A 25,226-nucleotide genomic window follows, 5' to 3' on the forward strand; every position below is an offset into this window, starting at 1 on the left:
TTCTAGTCAGTATCCCACTCCCTCCCAACTTCCTTCTTTATCTTTCAATCTGTCACCGCACTACCCACTGCTTCCCAAAGATTTTGTTTGTGTCTGATCCGATTTTTTTTATCGATAACATGAATAAAATGTTCCCTTTCTGGCACTTGATTTATTATTTTTTTCATATTGTACATCAATTTGCATGTATATATGCACACAGATATAGAAATGGTTAGGGTAGACATCTCCTCTCATTTCATATCTTCCGGAGATTTCACGAAACCTCACTATTTCACTTGCCAGTTTCAATATACTACTTATTCAATTCCATATGCTATAGAAACTGTATTAAAACTCAACAGCACTGTTGAATATACTGAACGGTGTATACAAAAAAACTGTAAATTGTTTAGAATGATTCAGTTCATACTGCAAAAATAGGTTCTATAAAAAGGGTTTATTATTAACTGCTTGAAAAAAATAGAAGGAAATGGCCCACCAAAACAGTCAAAATAACTCGTGTTCTCTGGAGTGGTCATTATGTAGAAACCTGGCTGATTTTGCAATAACTCACACGAGTATATGCAGTGTAAGGTATAAAATTACATTTGACACGCTCGACACGGGTGAACGTATTAAGGGGGATTGAAACTGGAATGCCGCCCCCAATGGCGGCATATTTTAGTATTCTCCTCGATGGATCGGATGAGAGATGTTGCAGTTATTGCTTGCGGCATGAATGTATAGGAGGCAGATAGACACGTACTGTATATCTCACGTTTTATTTTGATGAGTTTCATTTCGTGTCTAGACGAATACATGTGTTCCCTCCATGTCTCGAATGAGACCCCGGCGGAATGCTGTCACACCTTCGCACTGGTCACACGGCCCTCGATGTGTTTTCATTATTCATTCAAGAGACAACATACAAGTGCGGAGCGAGGCGAGAATTCGGTTTCTTGTCTTCTTTGACACCTCGCGTTTTTTTTCGAGGAAGGAATAACAAAAATACACCGGCGAGACTATAGTGAGGGTGACGAAATGGCATTCGTGATTGAGAAGGGTTTTCAAGGAAACTATAAATAAATAGTCGATTACACGACCTCGTGAGACTGAATTACTATTGTTATTATTTTTCATATCCAATTTCGCATCATAATGGTCGTGGAGATAAGTCACGCCCGATTCCCACCGAACTATGAAAGGTCATCCTCTCAGCGTGCGACGTATATTATACCCCCCTCTGTGCTTTTGGATAAGACCATCAAAAATCACACGGACTAATAATCATATTTGCCGAGCTATGAATACAATCATAAATCCTCCAGGCCGCGGTGATGTGACATCTCAATTTGTACCACATGACACTTTGATTTTATGGGGGATATTATGACGCTCTTATGACGCTGTTTTTCTTTTCAAGGGGAAGCTGTAATACGATGTGAATGGAGTGCTTCCGAGCGACAGAGCGCAAGCCTCTTCTCGACAGATACACGACGTTACTAGTACAGTGTCCTTACCCTGTGGAATTCTATATTGTATAATTTAATATCAAAACACAAGAGTACTCCAGGAATATGAAATCGTTTCGCCGTATTTGAATATACATGCACAGGTAAGGAAGAGTGTTACGCATACTTACATGCATGCCTAAACCTGAGAGTTGTTTCAATGAATAATTCGATATTTTTACAGCCAAGATCGCTTCGGTTACTGGCAGCCTATTAGAAAATTTGCCCCAAACGCAATGTATGGCCCCTCAAAATGTTTGACTCATTACGACACTGGCTACAGTGTATTATTGTTATGAGAGAGAGAGAGAGAGAGAGGGGGGGGGGGGATCAAAGAGAGAGAAGGGAGAGTTTTAAATTATTCTTATATTATCTCACTAATGCTGTAATTGGATTGTGTTTCAGTCAAATTCAGCCGTAATTCATAAACTGATAAAGGGATGTTGTAGATTCCTCACGTATTGAAAAGATACACAATACAATACCAATTCAAATCGCCTTAGACGAATGCATCCAATCTTAATTGAACAATTAAACATGAATGCCGTGTTTGTTTAACCTGAATACTAAACGTAAGTACCAACATGACCAATGCTTTCTGTAATCCGAGGAATTTGTTTACCAAATGGTTTTCTCCTTCTCATCATTCTCCTTCGTCTTCTTTTTCTTCTTCTTCTTCTTCTTTCTCTTCTTCTTCTTCTTCCTCTGTTTCATCGTCTTCGCCTTCTAAATGATCTTCTTCTTCTTCGTCTATTTCATCTTCCTTTTTATTCTTTTTCCGCTCTGTGTAAACCCGAGCCTGGCGCTTTACATTTTTTTAAATCCAAGACAATTTCGCAATTGTTTCTCATATCCAACCAACTCTATCCTAATGGTCTATTAATCATGTTAATTGCTCAAACAAATTACACATTTTCGTTCTTTTTAGATTGTCGTTAGGCCTAAGTAATTGGATTTAATTATAATCATTATTTCTGCTGCAATAATATTCAACTCTCATTTTCATTCATTTGCGATCCCACTTTTTTCCCTTCAGTGTCCTCATTTCTTTCATCGAATTGATTTAATCTAAATCAATTATCATCATTACGCTTCATTCTTTCTAACCTTCAAAGAGGCTGCCATTTTCGTCAAACAATACCATCGTGACGCAAGTTGGAATAACGATATGTATAAGACAGGAATCTACGTTGCCATAGAAATCACCATCATTACCTAATAATAATAAGCCTTTGTCTTACTTTTTTATCCTTTCAGGCCATGTGATCTTATCATGTGATTTAATGTCGGTGTGGAATGACGTAGGGCACAGTAGCGTACCTGTTATGACATAATTAACCTCGAAGGGGGGTGGGGGTGGGCACTATTTTGACTAAAAGATAGAAAGCAACTGTCAATACCTCTTCTGCAAATACTTTCATCTACAAACTTCTGAAAACCAAAAAAGGACATAAAATATGTCGGGGGAAGGGGGGGGGGGCTATGCATGCCCCTCTTTTATTGGACTAGCACCTTCTCTAAATATAGGCCAGTCCATTCCTCCCCCCCCAAAAAAAAAAAATCGAAAATAGAAATTTCATGTTACATTTGGTCTTGCCTTGATACAGTACTAGTAATGATCACCAAGTCATTTGTTTTCCACGCATGGGGATTATAATGAAAGCACGCGAAGCGAACTGATGTTGTGAAGTTTGGGAGATTGATAATGATATAAATTGATCGCGCTCTGATAAATGGTAATTTGCCACTTGGTCTATACCCCTTGGTTTACTTTCTGTCTGGTCTCATTCCGTACAGTCTAATCATTGTTTGTCTACAACAATTTCGTCTACAACCATTTGTTTCAATTGCCATTCAGACCATTCAAAGGTTTGTCTCTTAACTCCATAGACTGAGAAGTAGATAAACTGTCGGTTCGTATATTGCCAACTCGTCCACTTATCACATGGTCTACCTTCATTTCGTCTAATTCCATTCCGTCCATCAGTACTACGTTACGTCTAACATTCATTCGGTCCAATAATCACTTCCTTTAATCACCAGTTCATCTATGACCATTTTGTCTCGTAACCAGGTGGTCTAACAAACATTTTCATTTCGCCCAATGAAAGTCCAAATAGACCAAATGGTACATGGACTAATTGGTTATTGGACCAACTGGTTACTAGACGAAATGGTGAGTGGACGAAATGGCAATTATACCATGTGGATAGTGAACGAACTGATGGTAGACTAAATGATCGAGTTGGTAATTGGACGAATTAGCATTAGACCAACCGCTTGTAGACCAAGCGAATATAAGCCAACGTGAGTGGGGGTATTTCAATAGGCTCTCTTCTACGAGTGTTTTTTTTAGTATGTGATTTCATATCACAATTGCTGAAGTGTTTAGGACACTATGTAGGCGATATTTTTCAAAGGAATATGTAAAAAGATTCATAAACTGTAATAACTATTCAGAAATGCATTTTTGTGAGTTAAGCGCTATAGTTCACTTGACAAAAGGGGTCAGGTCCATTTTTGATCAAATTTGATTTTTTTTGTCTCAATGTATATTTTTAGTAGCTATATAATTATGATGATACCAGAAAAAGTTGAAATTCTCATTAAAAAGCGATATAAAATGGCAAAGAAAAATCACTTTTTTTTCAAAAGGGGCTAGGTCCATTTAAGTTTAGTTGCAAAAGGGGTTAGGTCCACACAGTTTTTTTTTATATTTACAAAAAATATCAAGACAGGTGGATGTCTTTTATACCCTATTTTATGTTCTCATGGTAGGGTATCATGAAAATTTAGTTTCACATAAGAATATTGCAATATGGGAGAATAAAAAAAAAATTCTTGGAGTGGACCTAAACCCTTTTGAAAACAAACAATTCTAAAGAGCTCATTTGTCAAAAGGGGTTAGATCCATTGTTCATAAATTTTAATTGTTTTCTGTCTCAAATCCTCAAAATTTTTAGTCGTTCTGATGAAAACAACGAAAATTTGAAATTCACATGAAAACGTGAATAAAAGATGCAAAGAAAAATCACCTATTTAAATAAAAATAGAATGGATTCATTTCAGTTCAGTTGCAAAAGGGTTTAGGTTCACTTAGATAATTTTTAAAAGAATATATAGAAAAAAAATTGAAGACGGGTAGATTTCTTTTATACCCAATTTTATGTTCACATGAGAGTAGTACATCATGACAATTTAGTTTCTCATAAGAGTGTTGCAGTAAGTGAATATAAAAAAACATGGTTTTTCTCGGAATGGTAAAAAGGGGACCTAACCCCTTTTGCAACTAAACTCTTCAATATGCATGTAGACGCATGCTGCACCTTGATTAGAAGGCGTATGTAAAGGAGGAGGGGTAGCTAGGGTTGGGCGCTCACAGTTTTATTCTCTCTTTTTCTAAATTGAGACTAGACTTTGCAACTCGGAGCCTGATTCAAAAAAAAAAACTAATATCTTTACGGAAAGGAAAAGGCTGGGGGCAAAAAAGTAGGAAAAAACACGTTAGAGGGCGGAGGTGCATCCTTAACCGCAAAAAAGGTCTGGATACACCACCTGCAACCGAAGATGCCCCAACAGGACAGTACTAACCCCGACCTGTTGCTTAATATGGCACCTATTATCATGTCAACTGATGCGGGACGCCGATAGAGTTTCTTGGAGCTTGTAATTATACCGCTGCCTGTCTCCGACATGTCCCCTAACATACATGACAGAATGATAAGACCAGAGAAGTGATTGTCTGATCTGAATAAATCGCATATCCTGGAATCATCTGCAAGTATCTTTATTTCCTCCTCTTTATATTGCTTGTAACTGGTTTTGGGACTAACATGTATCTGATAGAGGTGCATTTGAATAAAACGGTAAATGTCTGAGGACAATGAGAAGTGGGCACACTAATGAAAAAGATCACGTTTGCATCCTAAATATGCAACAATAGTAGCCCCTTTTTGTGTGCACTATTGAACACTTACAAAAAGGTACAACAGTGCGCTTTTATTATTCTATTTGCCGCTTGGAATGCAAGTTTGCAACACATAATGCGCAATTCGCTCCTTCCCCAAAAGTAAGACTCTATCCTCTGAAAAGGTACAGAATATAGCTAACAGCAAACCCTACACTGTAAAAATGAAGTGTTAATTTAGCACTTACAGTGCTTGTATAGTGATTGCAATACTAGTGGTAATTATCTAGTTTAAATTTGAACTAGAAAATCAGCACTAGTAATGCAGTCCCTATACAAGCACTGTAAGTGCTAAATTAGCACTTCATTTTTTTACAGTGTAAGAACCTGTTGCAGAATAGTGGAAAAAAGTGGGTATACTGTAAAGTATGATGTAAATTTGACATGAATATGTCTTGGATATAGTACATAAAGATATGCATGTCGATCGGTATACATACCTGTAGGAATATATGAACAATCAACTCTACAGTTATTTATTCATGGAGCTACACCGCCACCCCCCCCCCTCCTCAATGTGTTCCCTAACGCCATTTGAACAAAACGCCATTTGGGAGCCGATTGCTGACTTGAATCGAGATCGCGCGCTTAAACGTCCATAACCTCTGATAAATGATCCTGTCGTTTTCAATCTTTACGTCATCACTCATGATCGTAAAACGGTGAGGAAACTATTCCTTTCCGAAGTGTTAGTACTAGAGACGATTCATTTTCGTGATATTGTTTCTATTTTTTATCCCCTTTTTTCTTCGTGGTTCCTCCATATTCTATTATTAGTAGATGCCCACTCGTTATAGGCCCTATTCATTAGCATCTATGTCATCCTTTTACCCTTGAAGGAGTTTTCACTCTTTGGCGTACCGCTTTTTGAATGCTTAATGAACACTCACTCCTCCCCTCTTCCTCTTGAGACGTAATGGATAAAAGCCCCAGCCGCACTGGCGAGAAAATGACAGACTGAAGCTAATACGATATTGCCATTGAAATACCATTGGTCGGTTTCCTAGGTGAGGCTGAAGTATCAAGAGCAATCTTCAGGAGACGTACAGGAAAATAATTGACGGACCCCCCCCAAAAAAAAGGTCCTTAGTGTTTATTCACGACATATTACCCCCCAAAAAAAATGTGTTTGTGCCTCTCAGGGGGGGGGGGGGGGGGTCACACCTACCTTTACTTCATAACAAAATCACTAGTGCAGGGAACATGTTATTAAAGGTCAAGTCCACCTCAGAAAAATTTTGATTTTAATCAATAGAAAAAAATCAGACAAGCACAATGCTGAAAATTTCATCAAAATTGGATGTAAAAAGAAAGTTATGACATTTCAAAGTTTCGCTTATTTTTAACAAAATAGTTATATGAACGAGCCAGTTACATCCAAATGAGACAATCGATGATGTCACTCACTATTTCTTTTGTTTTTTATTGTTTGAATTATACAATATTTCAATTTTTACGAATTTGATGATTAGGACCTCCTTGCCTGAAGCACAAAATATTAAAATAATGGAATTCCACGTGTTCAGGGAGGAATGAAACTTCATTTCACATGACAATGACGAGAAAATAAAAATATTTCATATAATAAAATACAAAAGAAATAGTGAGCGAGTGATGTCATCAGTTCTCTCATTTGCATACCGACCGAGATGTGCATATAACTGTTGTGTGAAATGAAACTTTAAAATGTCATAACTTTCTTATTTTACATCCGATTTTGATGAAATTTTCAGTGTTATGCTTGTTGTATTTTTCTCTTTTTATTCAAATCAAGTTTTGTTGGGGTGGGCTTGTCCTTTAATCGCTGTTTTTCTTGGACATTATTTATAGTAGAAGGCTTGTAGTCTGGTTTATATATTTCGAATCAGTTTATAGACTGAGCACGAGTATGAGATCATGAATTCTTTCTTCTTCGTCTTCTGCTTGAACAATTTAACAATGGTGTATTTATGATCTCACTCACCACCCAATAGAAATTTGCACAGGAGAATACCACTAAAACCCGACAGTCTAGTACAAGATTTAAAAAAATGTAAAACCGGTTTCCAAATGACAAATGGCTAAATTTTCCATTTGAGATTTCCATTGCCTTTGTTAAAGCTTGGGCAGTTAAGTATATTCTTCAAACAGTCAGAACTTAAGTTTTCTGTTTCTTTAAAGTTGTCATCATTCTTTTTATTATTTTTTTCCTTTTATACAAACAATTATATTACCGAGGATGGGTTTCGTTGGAGGTGACTTTCTATCACGGGCCGCGGGAACGGGAGGGGTTCAATCCATCATCTTCTTTCGACACGTGTATAAAAACGTTAAACTTTCCATCAGATTGTGATAAGGGGGGATGGGCAGCCCCCCCCCCCCCGCCGGCTATCAAAACCGTTCTGCTTCCCTAGACCAGCACCTCATTGTTGCTCGAACCGTTGACCTTCACACGTGGAATCTCTTGTTCATATTATTGTTCCACGACACATTTCCGATGCCGAAACTTTCATTCTCGGCGAAAGAGCAAGCGGGCCGGCGGATGGGGTCGGGGGCAGATTAAAATGCACATCGGATGTAAGGGATATCGAAACTCATTTCCATTTTGACAACCAATTGGTGTATCGTCTGTCGCATTGCGATGAAAAGTTCATTCTGATTGGAGGTGATTTCCCGTGTATTTATACCCCTCTTGGTTTCGTCTTACATATTAAGCGGCACGAGGCTCGTTACGAGACGGAGTAGACGGGGGGGGGGGGGGGTAAGAGTTTGGTGGAAGGAGCTGTTTCCTTTTTTTGGGGATATTTACTTTGTGATTATAGAAAAACTGTACTAGACTTTGTAATCGTTTTGTCCATATTCGACAGTTCGAGGACTTCATGGGCCTTTCACTCGCCTAATGAGATATATTAAGGGCGGGACTTTGAATATAATATACTTACAAGTACCATTTTTTAAAAATTGCGAGCGAGCGGAGAGAGTGATGAAAGTCATTTCAGATTGACATAACTGATTTAATCTTTCATGCACTTGGCGTGTAACATGGTAAGTACTCATTATATTTAAGGAAATGCTGTTGATTTTCTGATATAGGAAAAGAAAAAATACAATAGGGGTTGATTTGGGGGAGCCAACATCAGTGTCATTGTTCAATCGGGGTGGGGGAGGGGGTGCGTTTTCGATTTACGTAGGATTTATTGATATATATGTAATTAGAAATTATAATTTTTATCAATAAAATTTCGACCTATTGTTATCCCTCATCATCTTGATTTGATTTCATTTATTTATTTCCACATTCCAATAACAAAAGTATAATCCAAGAGTAATCATTTTTTCTCAGCATAACATAATAATAAGCAAATGACATAATGAATAACATATGCATGCATACATTCTAACAATCTAATTGAAATATATTTATAACTGATAAATTAATTTATTTTTTAAATTATTAAAACAAAAAGCAGAATATATATACTATATATATATATCCATATATCGGCATGATACATTTTGAAATGTGATAGACGTCCATCTTAAATTAGAGCTTAAAATTGATAAAGGCCTCGAAAGGAAAGGGGGAGGAATACCAGGCAAACAGTGAAATAAAAGAGACTTATCTTTTATTGCACAAAATAATAGGAATATTACCAAAAAGGTAGATAGGGAAAGAAAAATTCAAATGAGAAAGTTTAATCATGTTGATAAAAGTGCAAGTGCAAGTATGCGAGGGTGCAGGTGCGGGGGGTGTAGACAAAATGACTTAATTATAGAATATTATGTGCAGAATTATATCCAGTTTAGGATTTCTTTTCCAGGCATTGATCGTGTGTGAATTGCTAAAGCGAGAGAGGAGATAGAATACCAACACAATGGGTAAGAGAGTGAAAAGGGGGATTTTCCCTAAATGTCGATCAACGTCGAAAATTGAATTTCAGAGTGTATTCATAGCAGGGAAACCAATTAGCGGTAGATTATTCGTGAATAATAACCACAGACTGATCATGCTGATTGCCTTTAGTTTCTCCCTCATACATTGTATGACAGATTACTGCTATTAACAAACCATTATTGTATAATTTGTATAATTCCCATAATTGAAATTTTACCTGGTATTTAGAAGAACTGCATGATCTTGGTTATTTTCAGTATTTAGGACAGCGTGCAGAAGTATATACCAGGTTGTTCCTTTATATCATTTTAAACATATAAAACAAATTGCATTCATATCGTTAGTGAACATGATTGAGATCCGAACCCCCTTAAGTCCTGAAAGGTTTTCAAATTTAAGTTGGTATTTATTACTATTTTGTTTCCATTGCTAAGAATAGAAAATAATTGGGGGTTTGCTTACTGGATGGAGACTCAATATGAATGGATTCTATTTTTCTAGCAGTGCGCGCGCTCTTTCAGCTTATTCTCAATAAATGAACATTTAGAGACATATTTCGAGCAATAATATTGCAAAAATAAGCAAATGAAATGAAATTGATCTTAAAGGTCATACAACCATTGTATTTTTTGTAAGAGCCCTTTCATCAACTGCGTGATGCATGCCAGGGGCTGCGGAACATTATAGGAGTGGGGGCGGGGGATTCACTGCACCTCACTTTTATTTTCAATTAATTATTCCCAAACGTAATATGTGTTCCCTTCATTGCCAGCCCCCCCCCCCGCCCCTTCGGCTAAGCCCCTCTCCCTCTTTAAAAACCGTTCCGCAGCCCATGTATACCGCCAAACCCTTTGTGTGTGTTTGTGGCTGGTGATAACGTCAGTTGTTGAGAAGTTCATGAATTAAAAATAATAAGCATCAGCATTCAGAAAAAATTATATATCAATGTTAATTTATGTTTTGAAAGCATACATGTTTTTGGTTGGTCGCCCAATTTCTACTAATCGATTTAAATCTATTTGGTTTTCTTTCCCTTCGTCCTCTCTCCTCGTTACTTTTCGCCTCATCCCCTCTTCCTCATCCCATCAATCTCCGCCTGCCCTTTTCTCCTTTTCTCCCCTTTTACTGGTTCCTTCTCCCCATCTCCACTCTTCCACATCCCATCCATCTCCCCTCCCTCCCTGCCTCCTCCCTCCCTTCCTGCCTGCCTCCCTCCCTCCAGTGGCGTATCTAGGATTTTCCACGGGGGGGGGGCAAAAAAATTGACAAGTAAAAAAAAAAAGGTCTTCAATTTCTCGTCAGGGGGGGGGGGGAGATAGGTCCCTTGCTAGGGTTGTGACTCGTGGGGGGGGGGCAGTCTGCCCCCTGCCCTCTCCCCGTAGGTACGCTAGTGCCTCCCTCCCTCCCTTCATCCCCTTCACCTCTCCCCATCCTTCTCTTCATTCATCCCCTCATTCGTGACTATCTAAAAATATCCCACCGGGACCGCTTGAGAAACAGTCACATAGTTTTTACCCGTGTAACAACTTTGTTGACATTTGCAGGCATCTGACATTTTCAATTCGGAGTTAGCCATATTGGAGTGGAATGCTTTACCGGTCCCGACAACCAATCAAATTAATCACACAAAAGAAATAACATAATGCCCCCAGACTGTATACATTGGTGTGTACCCGGTTAGGGATTCCAGTGCATACATGGATCTGTGCATGCGTGCCACTTGTATCTGACGGGAAAATGGCACCAGAATTTACCCGTAGGCCTAGCATAAATACAGCGTGTTATAATGTATTCTGGTCAGCTTAATGATATGAGACTGTTATTACTGACTACTAATGCTACCCAAAGGTGAGTGCTTTTTTTTTTTTTTACAAATCATCCATAGTTTTACGTCTATCAGCCAGTAGAGACAAAGTATATGATATTGATTTAAACATGTTTAAGGAGGCATATTAGAACGGAGCGACTCTTCTTAACAGATGGCGCCGGGGGATGTGGGTGGCAGGGGATGAGGCTCTTGTGGTGCAAGGAACCAGTGGATATTGTAACCGACCTATCCTTATAACACATCTAAGCGCATGGTATGAAAAGTTTTATTATATGTAATTGTTTTTTTTGTCATTACAAGACATGGGCTCATTGCAATGTGTTAGGGAGTGACCACATATCGCCAATTTAATTTGCCCCCTGAGTTTAATGCAATCGGAGGACTCTATCATACAGTTAGCCAAATTCATTTAATGTCCATTTAAAACATCTTTTATCAAAAGGTACTTTTTTGCCATTGAAGTATGAAACCAGGGTCTCGCTTGCAAAGTTGGAACATAACAGACTTTTTGACAGCATTGTTTGAAATATGAAATTTGAAAACATGAAAAATCTTCTAACCAACCTATTATACCGGGTCAGTAAACTTTAATAAAACGGTTGATAAAAATCTCCATTCATTTTAATAGTTTAAGTTTTCTTTCAACTAACAGTTGGTAGGTTCATAGGATAACCAACACAATATATATTTATATTTTTGAGAGTGCATTTTGAAATAAAATGCACCAGTTCACGATATGACCCTGAGTGTTCTATATATATTGCTTTAATCATGTTACTGATCAATATCCTTTAAAGGAAACTTTATAATGCAATAAATGGAAATCGTGGTTTGTAAGTAATGTAGAATGATATCTATCAGCACAATATAGTTGGTCTGCCCTTGATGAATAAACTACATTTTCCCATATATATTGACTTTTCTAGTGGCATTAACACCTTAATCTATCACTTTACTTAATATAGAATAATTTCATTTTGAAAATAAATCAATATGATGTAATTTTATTGTAATTTGCGAAAGATGATTTTTTACATAAAAAATAGAAGGTATGTGGGGAAAAAATAAGGCAGCTCACTTCAAGTTGGCTAATATTTAATTTCTCACAGGGTTCTTCATCATAGTGTCAATATCCATGAGTAATCGAAACCAAAGACTATTATTGTACACGGTAACAGCTGTTGCTATTTGGAAATGATTTTTGTTCTTCTTTTGTACAATGCAAACAGTATTTTATGACGTTAGAAGTGATGATTCAAAATACATTGTTGTAGATCGTTTGAGATTTTTATTATTATTATTATTAGGGGGTGGGGTGGGGGTAACGGCATCGTGGAGCGTGTCATTTTATAGGTACCTATCGAACCAGCCAATATGGTCTAATTCCACGTTCATGTTGGCTGATCGGAGAGATTTCTTATATCTAAACACGCTCTATTTTAAAACTGGCGGAGGGTAAAACGGTGTGTATGCCGGCATAGGCCGTGTCTATACAGAAGCAAAATTCGACATATTAATATTAATTCGACATATTAATATTATGTCCTCCCACAGCATCATTCGAATTCGCAAAAAATAGTTCCAATTTAGATTCTCTGTATATAGACATGGATTTAGTGGTTAAATGGACACATTTGCCCAAAACCTTCCTATCCGCAAGAGAAAACATTAAAAAGAGAGATTATAAAAAAACACAGGTCAAAATTGTCATTTCATGAAATGATAAAACAAGGGGTTGATATCTACTTTAGATTTTGGATTTCGTCAAATTTTTTAGAATTATATCGATTTTATGCCTCTAAAAAAATTAATTTCTATGACCCTTTAAACATCTCGACCTACTTTCTTTTCGTTAAAATAGCCACCACCCGTTCTGAAAATAGGTATTATATTTTATTTATGATTTGTCTATACTTACACACTCTCAAAACTTTTTTTAAGTTGGCCTGTGTGCAACAATCAGAAATTACCAAGACTAGTCCAATGTGACTATTATCCTCCACGCCGCTGACCATTTCATCTCGTGAATATCATCGTGTGTTGTACTAATTCGGAGCATAATATTCTTCATATTTTCACTAGGTCTTTAAGCATTTGGTTTACTTTTTCAGATATTAGACCACTCTGGCTAAACTTTGCTACATTTTCATTTTGGTCTAATTGCCGTTTTATCCACATTTCACTTAGTAAAATACCCACGTAGTGTAATTCCCATTAGTCTAATATATCTTATTTTACTTGATCCATTTCTTCTTGCATTGTCAAATTAAATAGAAATGGTAAAAAATCTCATATTAATAACAAACTGGTGTTAGACCACGTAGAATTTAGACAAAATAAACGGCTTAGAAAATGTCAATTAAACCACGTCATGGTTAGTAAACGAATTATTGTCGACGAAGCAGGTTTAGAACTTGTGGGATAAGAATTAAAAATTAGACAAAACGGATGTAGACCAAGGGACGATTTACCACTCATTGTCAAAAGCACGATAAATCCATCTCGGTATCGATCTCCTAAACCTCTACAATATGGATGTCATGAACCTGTTAGTAGACGAAGTGGGTGTAGACCAATCGGCAATTTATACCAACAATATTATTCACTTTTTGCTACTACTTGATACTGCATTCATATCAAAGTCTAATTCCTAAGTCGTACGCAATCAATGTCGGATTTCAATTAATGAAAGTCACGATACACTCCCAGCATGTATATGACAGTATGATAGCAGATGACAAATTCAATTAATATAAATACATTGCATACCAATTTACGATATTAGAATGTATCCCGGGTAAGCTACACTGATAGGCTGCTAGTATTAAATCCAATCGATAGCACCTGTCTAATTATTAATTCATAACGTCTGAGAGAATAAAACAAAAAGTGTTTCGAAATTCTGTTAGAGAGACCACCTGCTCCTAGCGTGTAGATACACGCTATATATAGATGAACGCAGTTGAGTATGGGGAGATGGAGGGGGGGGGGGGGGTTCAGGCTGGAGCGACATATGCCTTTGGGGTATTTGATAAAGCTAAGCAAAAATGTAAGAACGACCTGGAAATTACTTTATTATAATTATAATAATTTATACTCTGAATCTTAAAATAAATTATCACCCAAACGAGCCAATGTAGAAATGATTTGGCATTCGTATATTAAAATCCCCCATTTTATCAAGCCTCGGAATGCAACATAATTTGTCTGTCAAAATTTGATCAGGAGTATAATGAGATCAACAACCAACAAATTTTTATGTATCCCATTTAGCACAAAACCGTCTCCAGTTGAGCGTAATCGTCTGCAACTTGAAAACGGTTTTATGGAACGCCAGTGGGTCCACATTCATATTTGGGCAAAAAGTAGAGATTATTAAGATAAATAGCAAAAATAACGACAGCAACAACAAAGCAAAGCAAAAAAAAAAACACACACACATACACACAACAAAAAAGGACACTGGCGTACCAACTAGGAAGAGAGTGCAAATCGAGCCTTAGACGTTGTGTGATATACCACTGCATGAGTGTAAATCATGATGCAGATACGGATCTAAATTGAATTTTATGTCAACACAAGAGTGTTTGAGGTGATGATGTTCTTTCAATATTGTGAACACGTAATGCATATTTGGAATAGCTCTCCAAATTTCGCGCCACGTGGATATTGTATGGGTGGGAGTTCGTATGCGGCGGAAGAGTGTTAACGATTTGAATGGCAAGATAATCCAGTCTCATTACTTCTCTTTATAGTCTTGAAACCTTACAAAATAAATGAATAATGATAAATAAATAAATAATTGTTAAAATAAATAAACAATCGTAACAGTGCTAGAGCAGAGCGATGAAATGTTAGACGTAACAATTATTAATGCTTTTTTTTTATCCCCGACAGTGTCTATAGAGCTCAGGAGAAAGAGAATGAAATGAGAATAACTAAAGAGAGAGAGTGCGACCTTGCTCTTAGTCTTAGACAAGAATCACTTTAAAGCCTGTGTATAGCTTTGGTAAAGGGTCAATAATGTGATTGATAATCGAATATCATCTATTATTATTCATACAGACAATTTTAGAGCCCAAATACAAGTGTTATTTTGTTGGTGCACTCGACCCACTTAAAAAGTTTGTTGAACTCGCCTAATATTTTTTTCCGAGGTGACACAATATTGAAAATATTGGACGACTAGAAGGGGAATTCCCGAAGTGTACGCACCACTCATCGCGCGCGCATGCAGTTTTCAATGGCAAATGCGCACTGTGTGTGGAACTGTGACTGCGCTGCAGAGTGATGAACAATTCCTATTAAATTTTTTCTACAGAGGCTGCAGTAAATCTTTAAATGCAGAGAAAACCAACAACTGTTAGGAAGTTTGGAGTTATATTCGCTTTAATTTCATTTTATCCTATAATAATTTGAATATATTTTAGAAATTGAGGCACAGGAAATACTATTTTTTTGCATGATAAATCGAGTGCGTAGCTTTAGGACCCCTTCTACATCGGGCGGCGAAATTAAGAGGTTTTCGAAAAACACGACGGGATTTTCGTATTAGTGAGTTTTGTGATATTTTCTACTTGGTTAATGATCTTTAGAATGTTTGCCACAAATTAAGAAATATAATTAGTTGAACTTTAAAATTGGGACAGTTTTTATTATTTGAAAACAAAGTGCGTAGCTTTAGGTCCCCCCATCATCATGATCATACAGCAGAGTCAGAGTCTCAGAGCGGGAGGGTAAGTTAAAAATTATTTGCTAAAATTCTCTGTATGAATAATAATCATAATACTGGATGTCCCATTTTTCGGTCAATAGAAGGAAATATAGGACTCGCTTTGCAAAATATTGGACTCGTCTTCGACTCGTCCAATATTTATGCAAAGCTCGTCCAATATTTCCTTGTATTAACCTCAAGGCCATCCAATATTATATACTTATTATTCATACAGACAATTTTAGAGCCCAAATACAAGTGTTATTTTGTTGGTGCACTCGACCCACTTAAAAAGTTTGTTGAACTCGCCTAATATTTTTTTCCGAGGTGACACAATATTGTAAATATTGGACGACTAGAAGGGGAATTCCCGAAGTGTACGCACCACTCATCGCGCGCGCATGCAGTTTTCAATGGCAAATGCGCACTGTGTGTGGAACTGTGACTGCAGAGTGATGAACAATTCCTATTAAATTTTTTCTACAGAGGCTGCAGTAAATCTTTAAATGCAGAGAAAACCAACAACTGTTAGGAAGTTTGGAGTTATATTCGCTTTAATTTCATTTTATCCTATAATAATTTGAATATATTTTAGAAATTGAGGCACAGGAAATACTATTTTTTTGCATGATAAATCGAGTGCGTAGCTTTAGGACCCCTTCTACATCGGGCGGCGAAATTAAGAGGTTTTCGAAAAACACGACGGGATTTTCGTATTAGTGAGTTTTGTGATATTTTCTACTTGGTTAATGATCTTTAGAATGTTTGCCACAAATTAGTGAAATATTATTTGTTGAAATATTAAAATTGGGACAGTTTTTATTGTTTGAAAACAAAGTGCGTAGCTTTAGGTCCCCCCATCATACAGCAGAGTCAGAGTCTCAGGGCGGGAGGGTAAGTTAAAAATTATTTGCTAAAATTCTCTGTATGAATAATAATCATAATACTGGATGTCCCATTTTTCGGTCAATACAAGGAAATATAGGACTCGCTTTGCAAAATATTGGACTCGTCTTCGACTCGTCCAATATTTATGCAAAGCTCGTCCAATATTTCCTTGTATTAACCTCAAGGCCATCCAATATTATATAAATATGACAGTCTTACTGAAGCGTAGAGACCGTTAGATATTTTTCCAACTGCCCTTCTCTGAGAAAATTTCAAATATTCAAATCTTGGATATATAGCGCCCTCTCTCGGCGATGCTTGTTTTAAATTTAAAATTAAAAAAATGGGCATTTAAGCACTTATCTTATAAATTTAGTGATTAGATATCCAAAAGTTACAGACAAAGAACATATCTTGAAAGTTTCAGCCCATTCCATGATTTGGAATAGGATTTAATTGAAAGACAAAAACACACAGATATTTTAATTTGATCGGGTCACCCGATCAAGTTAAATTTCCATGTAAAATCGCAAAATTTATCCTGTAAAACACATTTTCATTTCATATCCTCCACATCATAACTGTTATAGGGCATATCCATTCATATTAGCTAGCAATGAATTGGAATAGTGATAGGTGCATTTTGGTGGATTTACCAAAACTATACACAAGCTTTAAACCACCACCAATACTATATTTTCATCATGGACCTACTACTGTAGAAAGTCCATGTTTTCATGAAACTAGTAATCGAATCCTTTATATTTGGTTTTAAATTGATTCCTCTATAGACACGTTAGAATAATCTAGAAATAAAGCAGTTGTGACCGCAGCCATTGTGACCGGAAGGTATAGCAATCAAAACGCTGTCATTGTGTTACAAATCCGGCAAATCTACATTTCATTAAACTGCATGTAGTTAATATAAATGTTGACATTTCCCTTTCGTATACATTCGTAGGTGGCTCAACAGCGGATGGAATTAATAAATTGTCATGTGATCCAGACAGAATATTTGTTGAAGCATCGCATGCCAACGAAAGTTTCTTGCAATAAACATTCTATTGCGGCTCTTATTTCGTCGAATTATTATTTTATTTCATGAGGAGAAATATCCACATATTTGCTTTCCCCCACACCCGAGATACCTTTGTTATTTCGTCTTCTGTTAATCAAGCGGTTCGTGTTAGTCAAATAGCATATTCTTAGTAGAGATGCTCGGTACTTTGTGGCTGCAAATGCTATAATGAAATTTAAATGGTTGTTTTATTAATATTTATGTGCAATGCAAAATAACGTAAAAAAGAAAATCCAGCCTTAAACACGATTTCCGAAATTTTATGATGATGTCATTGAGAAATTTATAACTAAATGCCGCCATTTATAAGGTCTTGTTAAGATATTGTGTAGTTCGCGGTAACTGGGGCATTGGAGAATCGAAATACAGTACACGTAGAATGTGTAGAACATATTACTTACACCTGAACTAACACTTGTAACCTTTTTATGAGCTTACACCAACACATTGGCGCGTTTCATAAATGACTTGCAACTGTTGTAACTTTGTCATAATGGCAACTACCATGGTAACAGGGCTCAGCAGCCAATCATGATCAAAGTTTCCATGGTAGTTGCCATAATCATGATAATGGCAAAGTTACAACAGTTGCAAGTTCTCTATGAAACGGGCCTTTGATGGCAAGGTATTTTGCCTGATGGAAAGAAGGCAATGCACATAGTGTGTTCACAGTATGTTCATACTGTAGTATACTATGTGGATATGTGATTCACACTGTTAAATACTTAAATTGAATAGTGTAAAATCTTTTTCATATTGCGTTCCACACTTTTGACACTGATATTTCCAGCAAGGTTGATTAGGGGCGAAATAGCCTTTGCCAAATGGCAAAAATGACGCCATTTTCCGAACATCACTGTATTCACATGCCAATGTATTAATACCGTAGGTTTACACGCCACACTGCTCTGTTTTTTTACTCCTCTTTCCCTCTGTTCCATTCTTTTAATTTCTGCTTTCTCGTGTCTTCCCCTTTTCATTACTTGGAAAATCTTAAAGGGTCGCCCCCTGTGGCACTATTCCTGCTTGAACTTAAACTAAGACTCAAGCTGAACCATATAGCATGTCTGTAAGTTCAGCACGGCTTTACGCACGACTGAGAACGTTTTGGGATGCCAATGAAAATTCTCATTTGGATTCCAGTTCTGTATCTCATGTGGCACAAGTCGTTCGTAACTTGGATACATTTTGCGAAATCGCCCTCTAAAATTGTAATTATTTGGAAAGTATAGTTTAATATCTACTCTAGATCAAGACGTACCATCTTATCTCTAGTATCATAAATGTTGTGGTATCGCCTTCTAATGTATAAATCCATTTTACATTCAGTACTCACAAATCTGTACTATTGGAGAATCCAACAACTTGGTTAAACCCTGTAGTGGTTTTAATCATAAACTGCTGGAATGACAGTAATTAGAGCAGGGAGGTATTGTCATAATGGCACTAGAGTCAAATACCCTTCGGACAAGCGAAATGCTGATTGAAATTGATAATGATGAAGATACTCCACATTTTAAGTTGACAAATTACTTGGAAAAAATAATCTAATAGTGCATATATCATTGCGGTTTCAGGTCGATGATCTTCATTAATCTGAAGTATAAACCATGCTTTAGAAATGACATCATAATATGAGTCCTAAACAACAAAAAATATGCGTGACACTATAGAATTTTTCTTTGCAATTTTAACACGTCATTTTCCTCTGAAACGTTGAACAAAGTTGTGACAGTGAACCAAATCTTTATACATTCTGAATGTTAAACAAAAATTTACTTATAAAACCCGCATTTTAAGGGCTGAAAATTATTACGTACGTAAAGTGTGATTATATTGAAAAGCATTCGTGTCAGTAATTATTTGAATTGTTAGCTCCATCGAGTAAAATTATTCAATTCAAGTACACAGTCAGTCATGGCACTGGGAAGTTGGGGTGCTGGGGTGAGCTAAAACCCTTTTTGCTTGGTCTTTAAAATAAAGTAACTTCCTTTGGGACTGAAACCCCCTTTTTGGCTTGTCAAACTCATTTTTATCAAGCCGGTACCCCCTCTTTAAATATCATTCCCAGCCCCCTCGTCAGTCGTCGGATCTGTGGGCTGAATATCGTGGAGTAGTTGCACTTTGTGATTGACAAATGTTATATAATTTATTTGTCTTTGATTGCCATCGCTCTACTGACACTGCAACGGGTCAACCCCAAAATGAGGCTGCTACCCTTTGGCTGTTGTATTAATATCAATCAATCAAATATTTTATTTGTTACAGATATATTTTCCTCAGTCCATGATAGATTGTGAAATACTTTGTCACATTTTTCTCTTTCTTTCTTTTGCATCCTTCTCAGGTTAACAGCTGAAGTCCATTAGCATCTCTCCAACGCCTCTCTATCTCTCAACGCCTACACAGTACCAGCTGTATAGAAGGTGCCCGCAAGCACTTTGTAGACGTAAAAGAATAAGGATGACGAGCTATAATTCGCCATCTTGGGTCAAGCAGCATCAGACTGTATAGCAGACGGCCGTTGATAATCCTCATGAATAAGAAACACCTTCCTATTCCTTCTTGTCCGACCTCTCAGACGTGATATTACAAGAAAAAAAAAGAGTCTAGAGCGCCAGCCCTCGCCCTAGCGGGTAGCTCTTAGTGTAATTTGTTTCTTGTGGGGGCACGCTGGCGTAAACAAGGAGGGGCGCATGGTAGAATAACGCGGACTCCCGTCGAGGCTAACGCCTTTCACCTCACGACCACCAATCAAGCAATCAAGCGGGTCTCAGTCATGCCAGATTACCTGTTTATCTCCACACCATACATCATTCTCTCAATTCTTTCTCCTACGGAGCGCGCCCCTCGCGTAAATGTTGGTTCTAATTCGTCCGGCTATTTCTCAGCGGTACATCCCTCGGAGATCTAACGCGAGCTATATTGAGAGAAATTGATGTAATCTAGCCGTCCGACCGTAACGCTGGGTTAATATCGACCTTTTTCTTCTTCCTCTTCCTTCTCTTCCACCAGCCAGTTTGCGCTGACGGGGATGGTTTATTCTCAGGAACGTGGAGTTTGTACAATCCCTTGTTCGGCCTGATTGGAGACTCGACGAAAGAGTACGTACGAAATTGAAAGCATGGATAAAAGAAGCTTTTCATTGCCCGAGGAGAGTACTCATGTTAATGATATTGATATCCATCTCGATGGATCGGCTAACGAGTCGAAACGCGAAGGAGTTGTGGAAAGATCCCGCACATCGCCGAACTCTCGACGTCGCGTACTGTCGGACGTAATGCCTATACAAAGACAGGGCAGTCGTGATCATTCCAGCTACCATATGTGTGATTTGCCAGAACTAAGGGAAGAGGAAGTACAGGGAGGAGATGTAGGAGTTAGAGATGGCAGCGAACATGAAACAAGAAGCCCTCACTTGCATCCGCCATCGAGCCATGGCAGGAGATCTCGACGGAGTTCAGCACCGACCTTATTAGAGCCCATTCAAGAAGGTCTTTTTGGAGCAGGTCGAAGGAACAGTACTCCCACGGTTATGCCGCTACCAAATCGACGGGAGGCGTCGCTATCCCCGGCAAGATGTGGCGACTCGCCTCCTCCTCGCTCGCCACGGCTTTGTTCGAAAGTGGCTCATCCATCGGTTGGTGTCACACCGGAAGAAGACCTGGCGGTGAGACTCCAAAGACGTCGGCGGTCCGAACCTGACCATCACCTCAAAGGACTTCAAGCCAATATCCTCTACACGACGGAAGGCTTCTTTCCGCAACCAAGGCGAAACAGCCTGGCTACGGCCACTCTCAATGACATTGCAGCTCGCTTTGAACTACTTGACACCCGGAAGAAAGTGGTTGAGGAAGGTGCTGATGGGCGAAATGCTGCCTTGCCTGGAGCAGGAAGCCGCTCTGGCTTCAGGTGCGAAGGTGGTGCCCATGCACCTCCTCCAATCAGTGTGACTGAAGTCCATTACTGACCAAACATTTCTATTCTGACATGATCGCGGGAATATGAATATTCGTGTCATAACTCAAGTACTTCTAGAATAGGAAACTCTTCAACCTTGTGCTATTAAAATCAATTCATTTATATATTTTATATCAAGTCTACCAAGGGGTATGGCTGAATGATCAAATTCGTTTCTAAAGATGTTGTCTGTAAACGATTTAGGGCTTATTGATTTTAATCGATTATGTTGGTTTAACTTTGTAAATAATATGTATTACTCCATTACGAGAAATATTCACAGTTTACTAGATATATATTTTGCTTTTGTTTTCGCAAGATATCGTCGTTATGAATGATGCTATATGGATGGATTTAAGGTGCTTATAGAGAGATTGAAAAAGACGTATCCATGGAATTAAATTTTCTTGTCATCTTCATTACATCCAAACGCGATTATTGGAGACGTTCGGATTTACATAATCTGGGAGGATTTAGACGAAGCGCTATCTAATCAGTGAATTACACCATGATATCACTAATGTCAGCTAGCAGACGATTTTTTTTCAATTCAATATAGTTTTTTACTGCGGCTCCCGATGCCGCCACCATCATAAGATCTTTGGTAAGCACGAACTGCAGTTTCTGAAATATAAATACGTCTCCGCATTTAATGAAATTCTAATCAAAGAAAAGAAATGGTCGACCGACATAACCTTACTCGACATCCAGCATTGATGAGTGTCCGCAAGATAGCATGAGTAATCAAATGTCCTGATGGGCGCCCTTCTGTGTCGTATTGTCATGACTGTCTGTAGAGTGAATGTGCAATTATGTTAGTCATGGAATATACTAATGGGCTTTGTTCAGAGGTTTTCGTCCTTCCAGTGGAGTATCATCATCGAGTGTAATTGGATTCCAGTCTGTTTAAAGACGGACCACTTTGGGTTCTCATCTTCCAATGTCATGCATATCAAAACGCACCCAGCAATGTCAGATGTATACTGTAGTCATCAAACAAGCGTCTATATCATTCTCATTGTCTTCTCAAGTCATTGCCTTGCCATGCTTGACTTGGTTTATCATGTTATGTGTTATGACTTATGAATGTCTTAATTGTTTTCATATACTGTATTATATTAATCTCTTACAAAATAGTGTTAAAAAGGAAATCAGATAATACATTATGAATAAGTCGGATGACATTCCCGAATGTCTTACTCAACTCTGACTTAAACATAATGATCAGTATAAAACAAACGGATTGGTTTTCATTGACACCTGACGGAGGGAACTCGTCAAAGTCAAGAAAAGCGTCTGTTACATTTTAGCCGATCAATTTTGATAATGATTACCATTAGTTTATCAATCTGGAGCAATATTCTGTGTGGGAGACACATTCACTTACATTCGATTAATTCTGGACAGATCCATGAAGAGTTATAATTTGCATCTATTTTTACATTATCTCCAGGGGGCCGTTTCATAAAGCTGTTCGTAAGTTAAGAGCGACTTTAAGAACGACTGGTGAACCTTTCTTACGTGCTAAATAATCACCAATGAACATTAATGGTGAATATAATTTACCATGAGAAAGGATCACCAGTCGTTCTTAAAGTCGCTCTTAACTTACGAACAGCTTTATGAAACACCCACCTGGTTGCAGTGAATGATTTATGGTTCCGCGTGTGTGAAATCTAAAGGAATCTAATAAAGAAAAAAAATGCAAATTGAGATAATTCGTAGGGCCTATAATTATGTAGCCCTCAAACTAAAATTCCATGTTTCTACCCCTACTCATAGAATGACCATTATTTGGTTGCACATCATTGTCCCGTTTACCTATCAATCATTGACATATTTTTGTGATTTTGAGTTGAGTTTTGTAAGCGCTCAGTAAATTGAGCTTGTTTAACATGATTGGTTAATTCTGCAGCGAACTTTTACTGAACCAACAATGTCTTATTAGATTATTATGGTAGGTGTAATATAGGCCATGAAATGTGCTGAGATGATCGCCAAACCTAATTTTGATTAAGGGAATTCAGTGTTTCCAGGAAAAACTGATAATCATCAAATGAAGTTACAGCATAAAGGCTACTGTTAATGATGACCTATATCGCTTTTCATTTTGATCCACTTCTTTCACCCTGTTTTGTGCAGAGTTTGTTTTTCCATTACATTAGAAATCATTCCATATAAACATTTTGAAAAGAAAAACAAGTTAAACTTGGCATTTTATATTGTTGCAATTATCCAAATGACCTCGCAAAATAGTTCCCTTGATTAATAACATCAAAAGTAGGTGTATCGAATATTAAAGTGTCTGGCTCTTGAATAGCCAAGGAGTTATGAAACATAATGGAAAGTTTATCTACAAAGATCTCATATTGTCGCGAACCTACATACAAAAAGGATAGTCGAAATGGAGATAGGAATATCCATCGCCAGGGGCACATTGAAGCATTAGGCATGATTAAATACACTATCATAACAAATATAAAGATAGTATCAGCCTATCAAAACACCAGGGATGGCAGTTTCATTATTCATTTGCCTGTGTTTTGAAGGTCCTGGTAATATTTGATGAAACAGAACAGTTAATTGCCATCGGTGATTTTTTTTTGTCATAATGGATCGCACAGACACGTATTACTGAAGTTCTTTGCGATTAAACTTAAATTATGTGATAGTAATCTTTATACGTTCTCGTGTAAATACGGCTAGAGGCTATGTTTGAATTAAATATGTTAGTGGGAGTGGATGATGTATAGTGGTGAGAGGTACCTCCTCTGACTGTTCTTCCAAATCCTTCTTTACAAAACATAAAATACATTTTCCCTGAAAAAATATATATCACTAATATCTCTTTAAAAATCTATTATCAAGATCGATGGCATAGCATACATGAGCGCGGTATAGAGGATATCTTGAAACGATAATGTTCGTCTTGGAAAAAGCCGGCGTCGTAGACAGTAAAAACGCTTTATACAACCAGGAGCGGATCCATGAATTTTCGAAAGGGGGAGGGGCACATTTTCCTGAGGAAAAATTTGACTAGCAAAAAAAAGTCCTCACTTTCAAAAGGTAGGGGGAGGCACACTTCTGTTCTAACGGCATTTTTACATTACACATTTTAATTGTGCCTCTCAAAAGGGGGCAAGGGTCGGCTGCCCCCCCCCCTGGATCCGTCAGTGTATACAACCGTTTTTACTAATGAACTAATCTGAATGACATTGTTTAAACAAAATGATAACATTTCTAGAGCAATGTAAAACTTTGCCTAAATGTGTATCATCGTTCTTTAAAGTTGTAAACATTTGCCAGATTTCATGGTTGTAACGATTTCAAAATAAGTTGGTACAGAACCCAGTAAAATGAACACCGAAGTGTTTGTTTGCTTGAATACATTGAATAAAAAAATATGTATGTGCCAGAGGATTCT

The 25,226-nt window shown here is 37.5% G+C and overlaps 1 protein-coding gene across 2 annotated transcripts; it reads left to right on the forward strand.

Annotated features, from left to right (window-relative positions):
- Positions 1-531: 531 nt before the first annotated feature.
- Positions 532-22,596, forward strand: LOC121407413. 2 transcript variants are annotated; one of them, XM_041598477.1, is made up of 2 exons: positions 532-1,597; positions 20,190-22,596. In XM_041598477.1, exon 2 carries the CDS (start codon positions 20,967-20,969, stop codon positions 21,810-21,812), a length of 846 nt encoding a protein of 281 aa, XP_041454411.1. In that variant the 5' UTR covers positions 532-1,597; positions 20,190-20,966; the 3' UTR covers positions 21,813-22,596. The 2 variants fall into 2 exon arrangements, with proteins under 2 accessions (XP_041454411.1, XP_041454410.1); XM_041598476.1 differs by lacking the exon at positions 532-1,597 and adding an exon at positions 10,883-11,182.
- The last annotated feature ends 2,630 nt before the right edge of the window (positions 22,597-25,226 follow it).

This window comes from Lytechinus variegatus, chromosome 2 (assembly GCF_018143015.1).
Source record: "Lytechinus variegatus isolate NC3 chromosome 2, Lvar_3.0, whole genome shotgun sequence".
Classification (NCBI taxonomy): Eukaryota; Metazoa; Echinodermata; class Echinoidea; order Temnopleuroida; family Toxopneustidae; genus Lytechinus; species Lytechinus variegatus.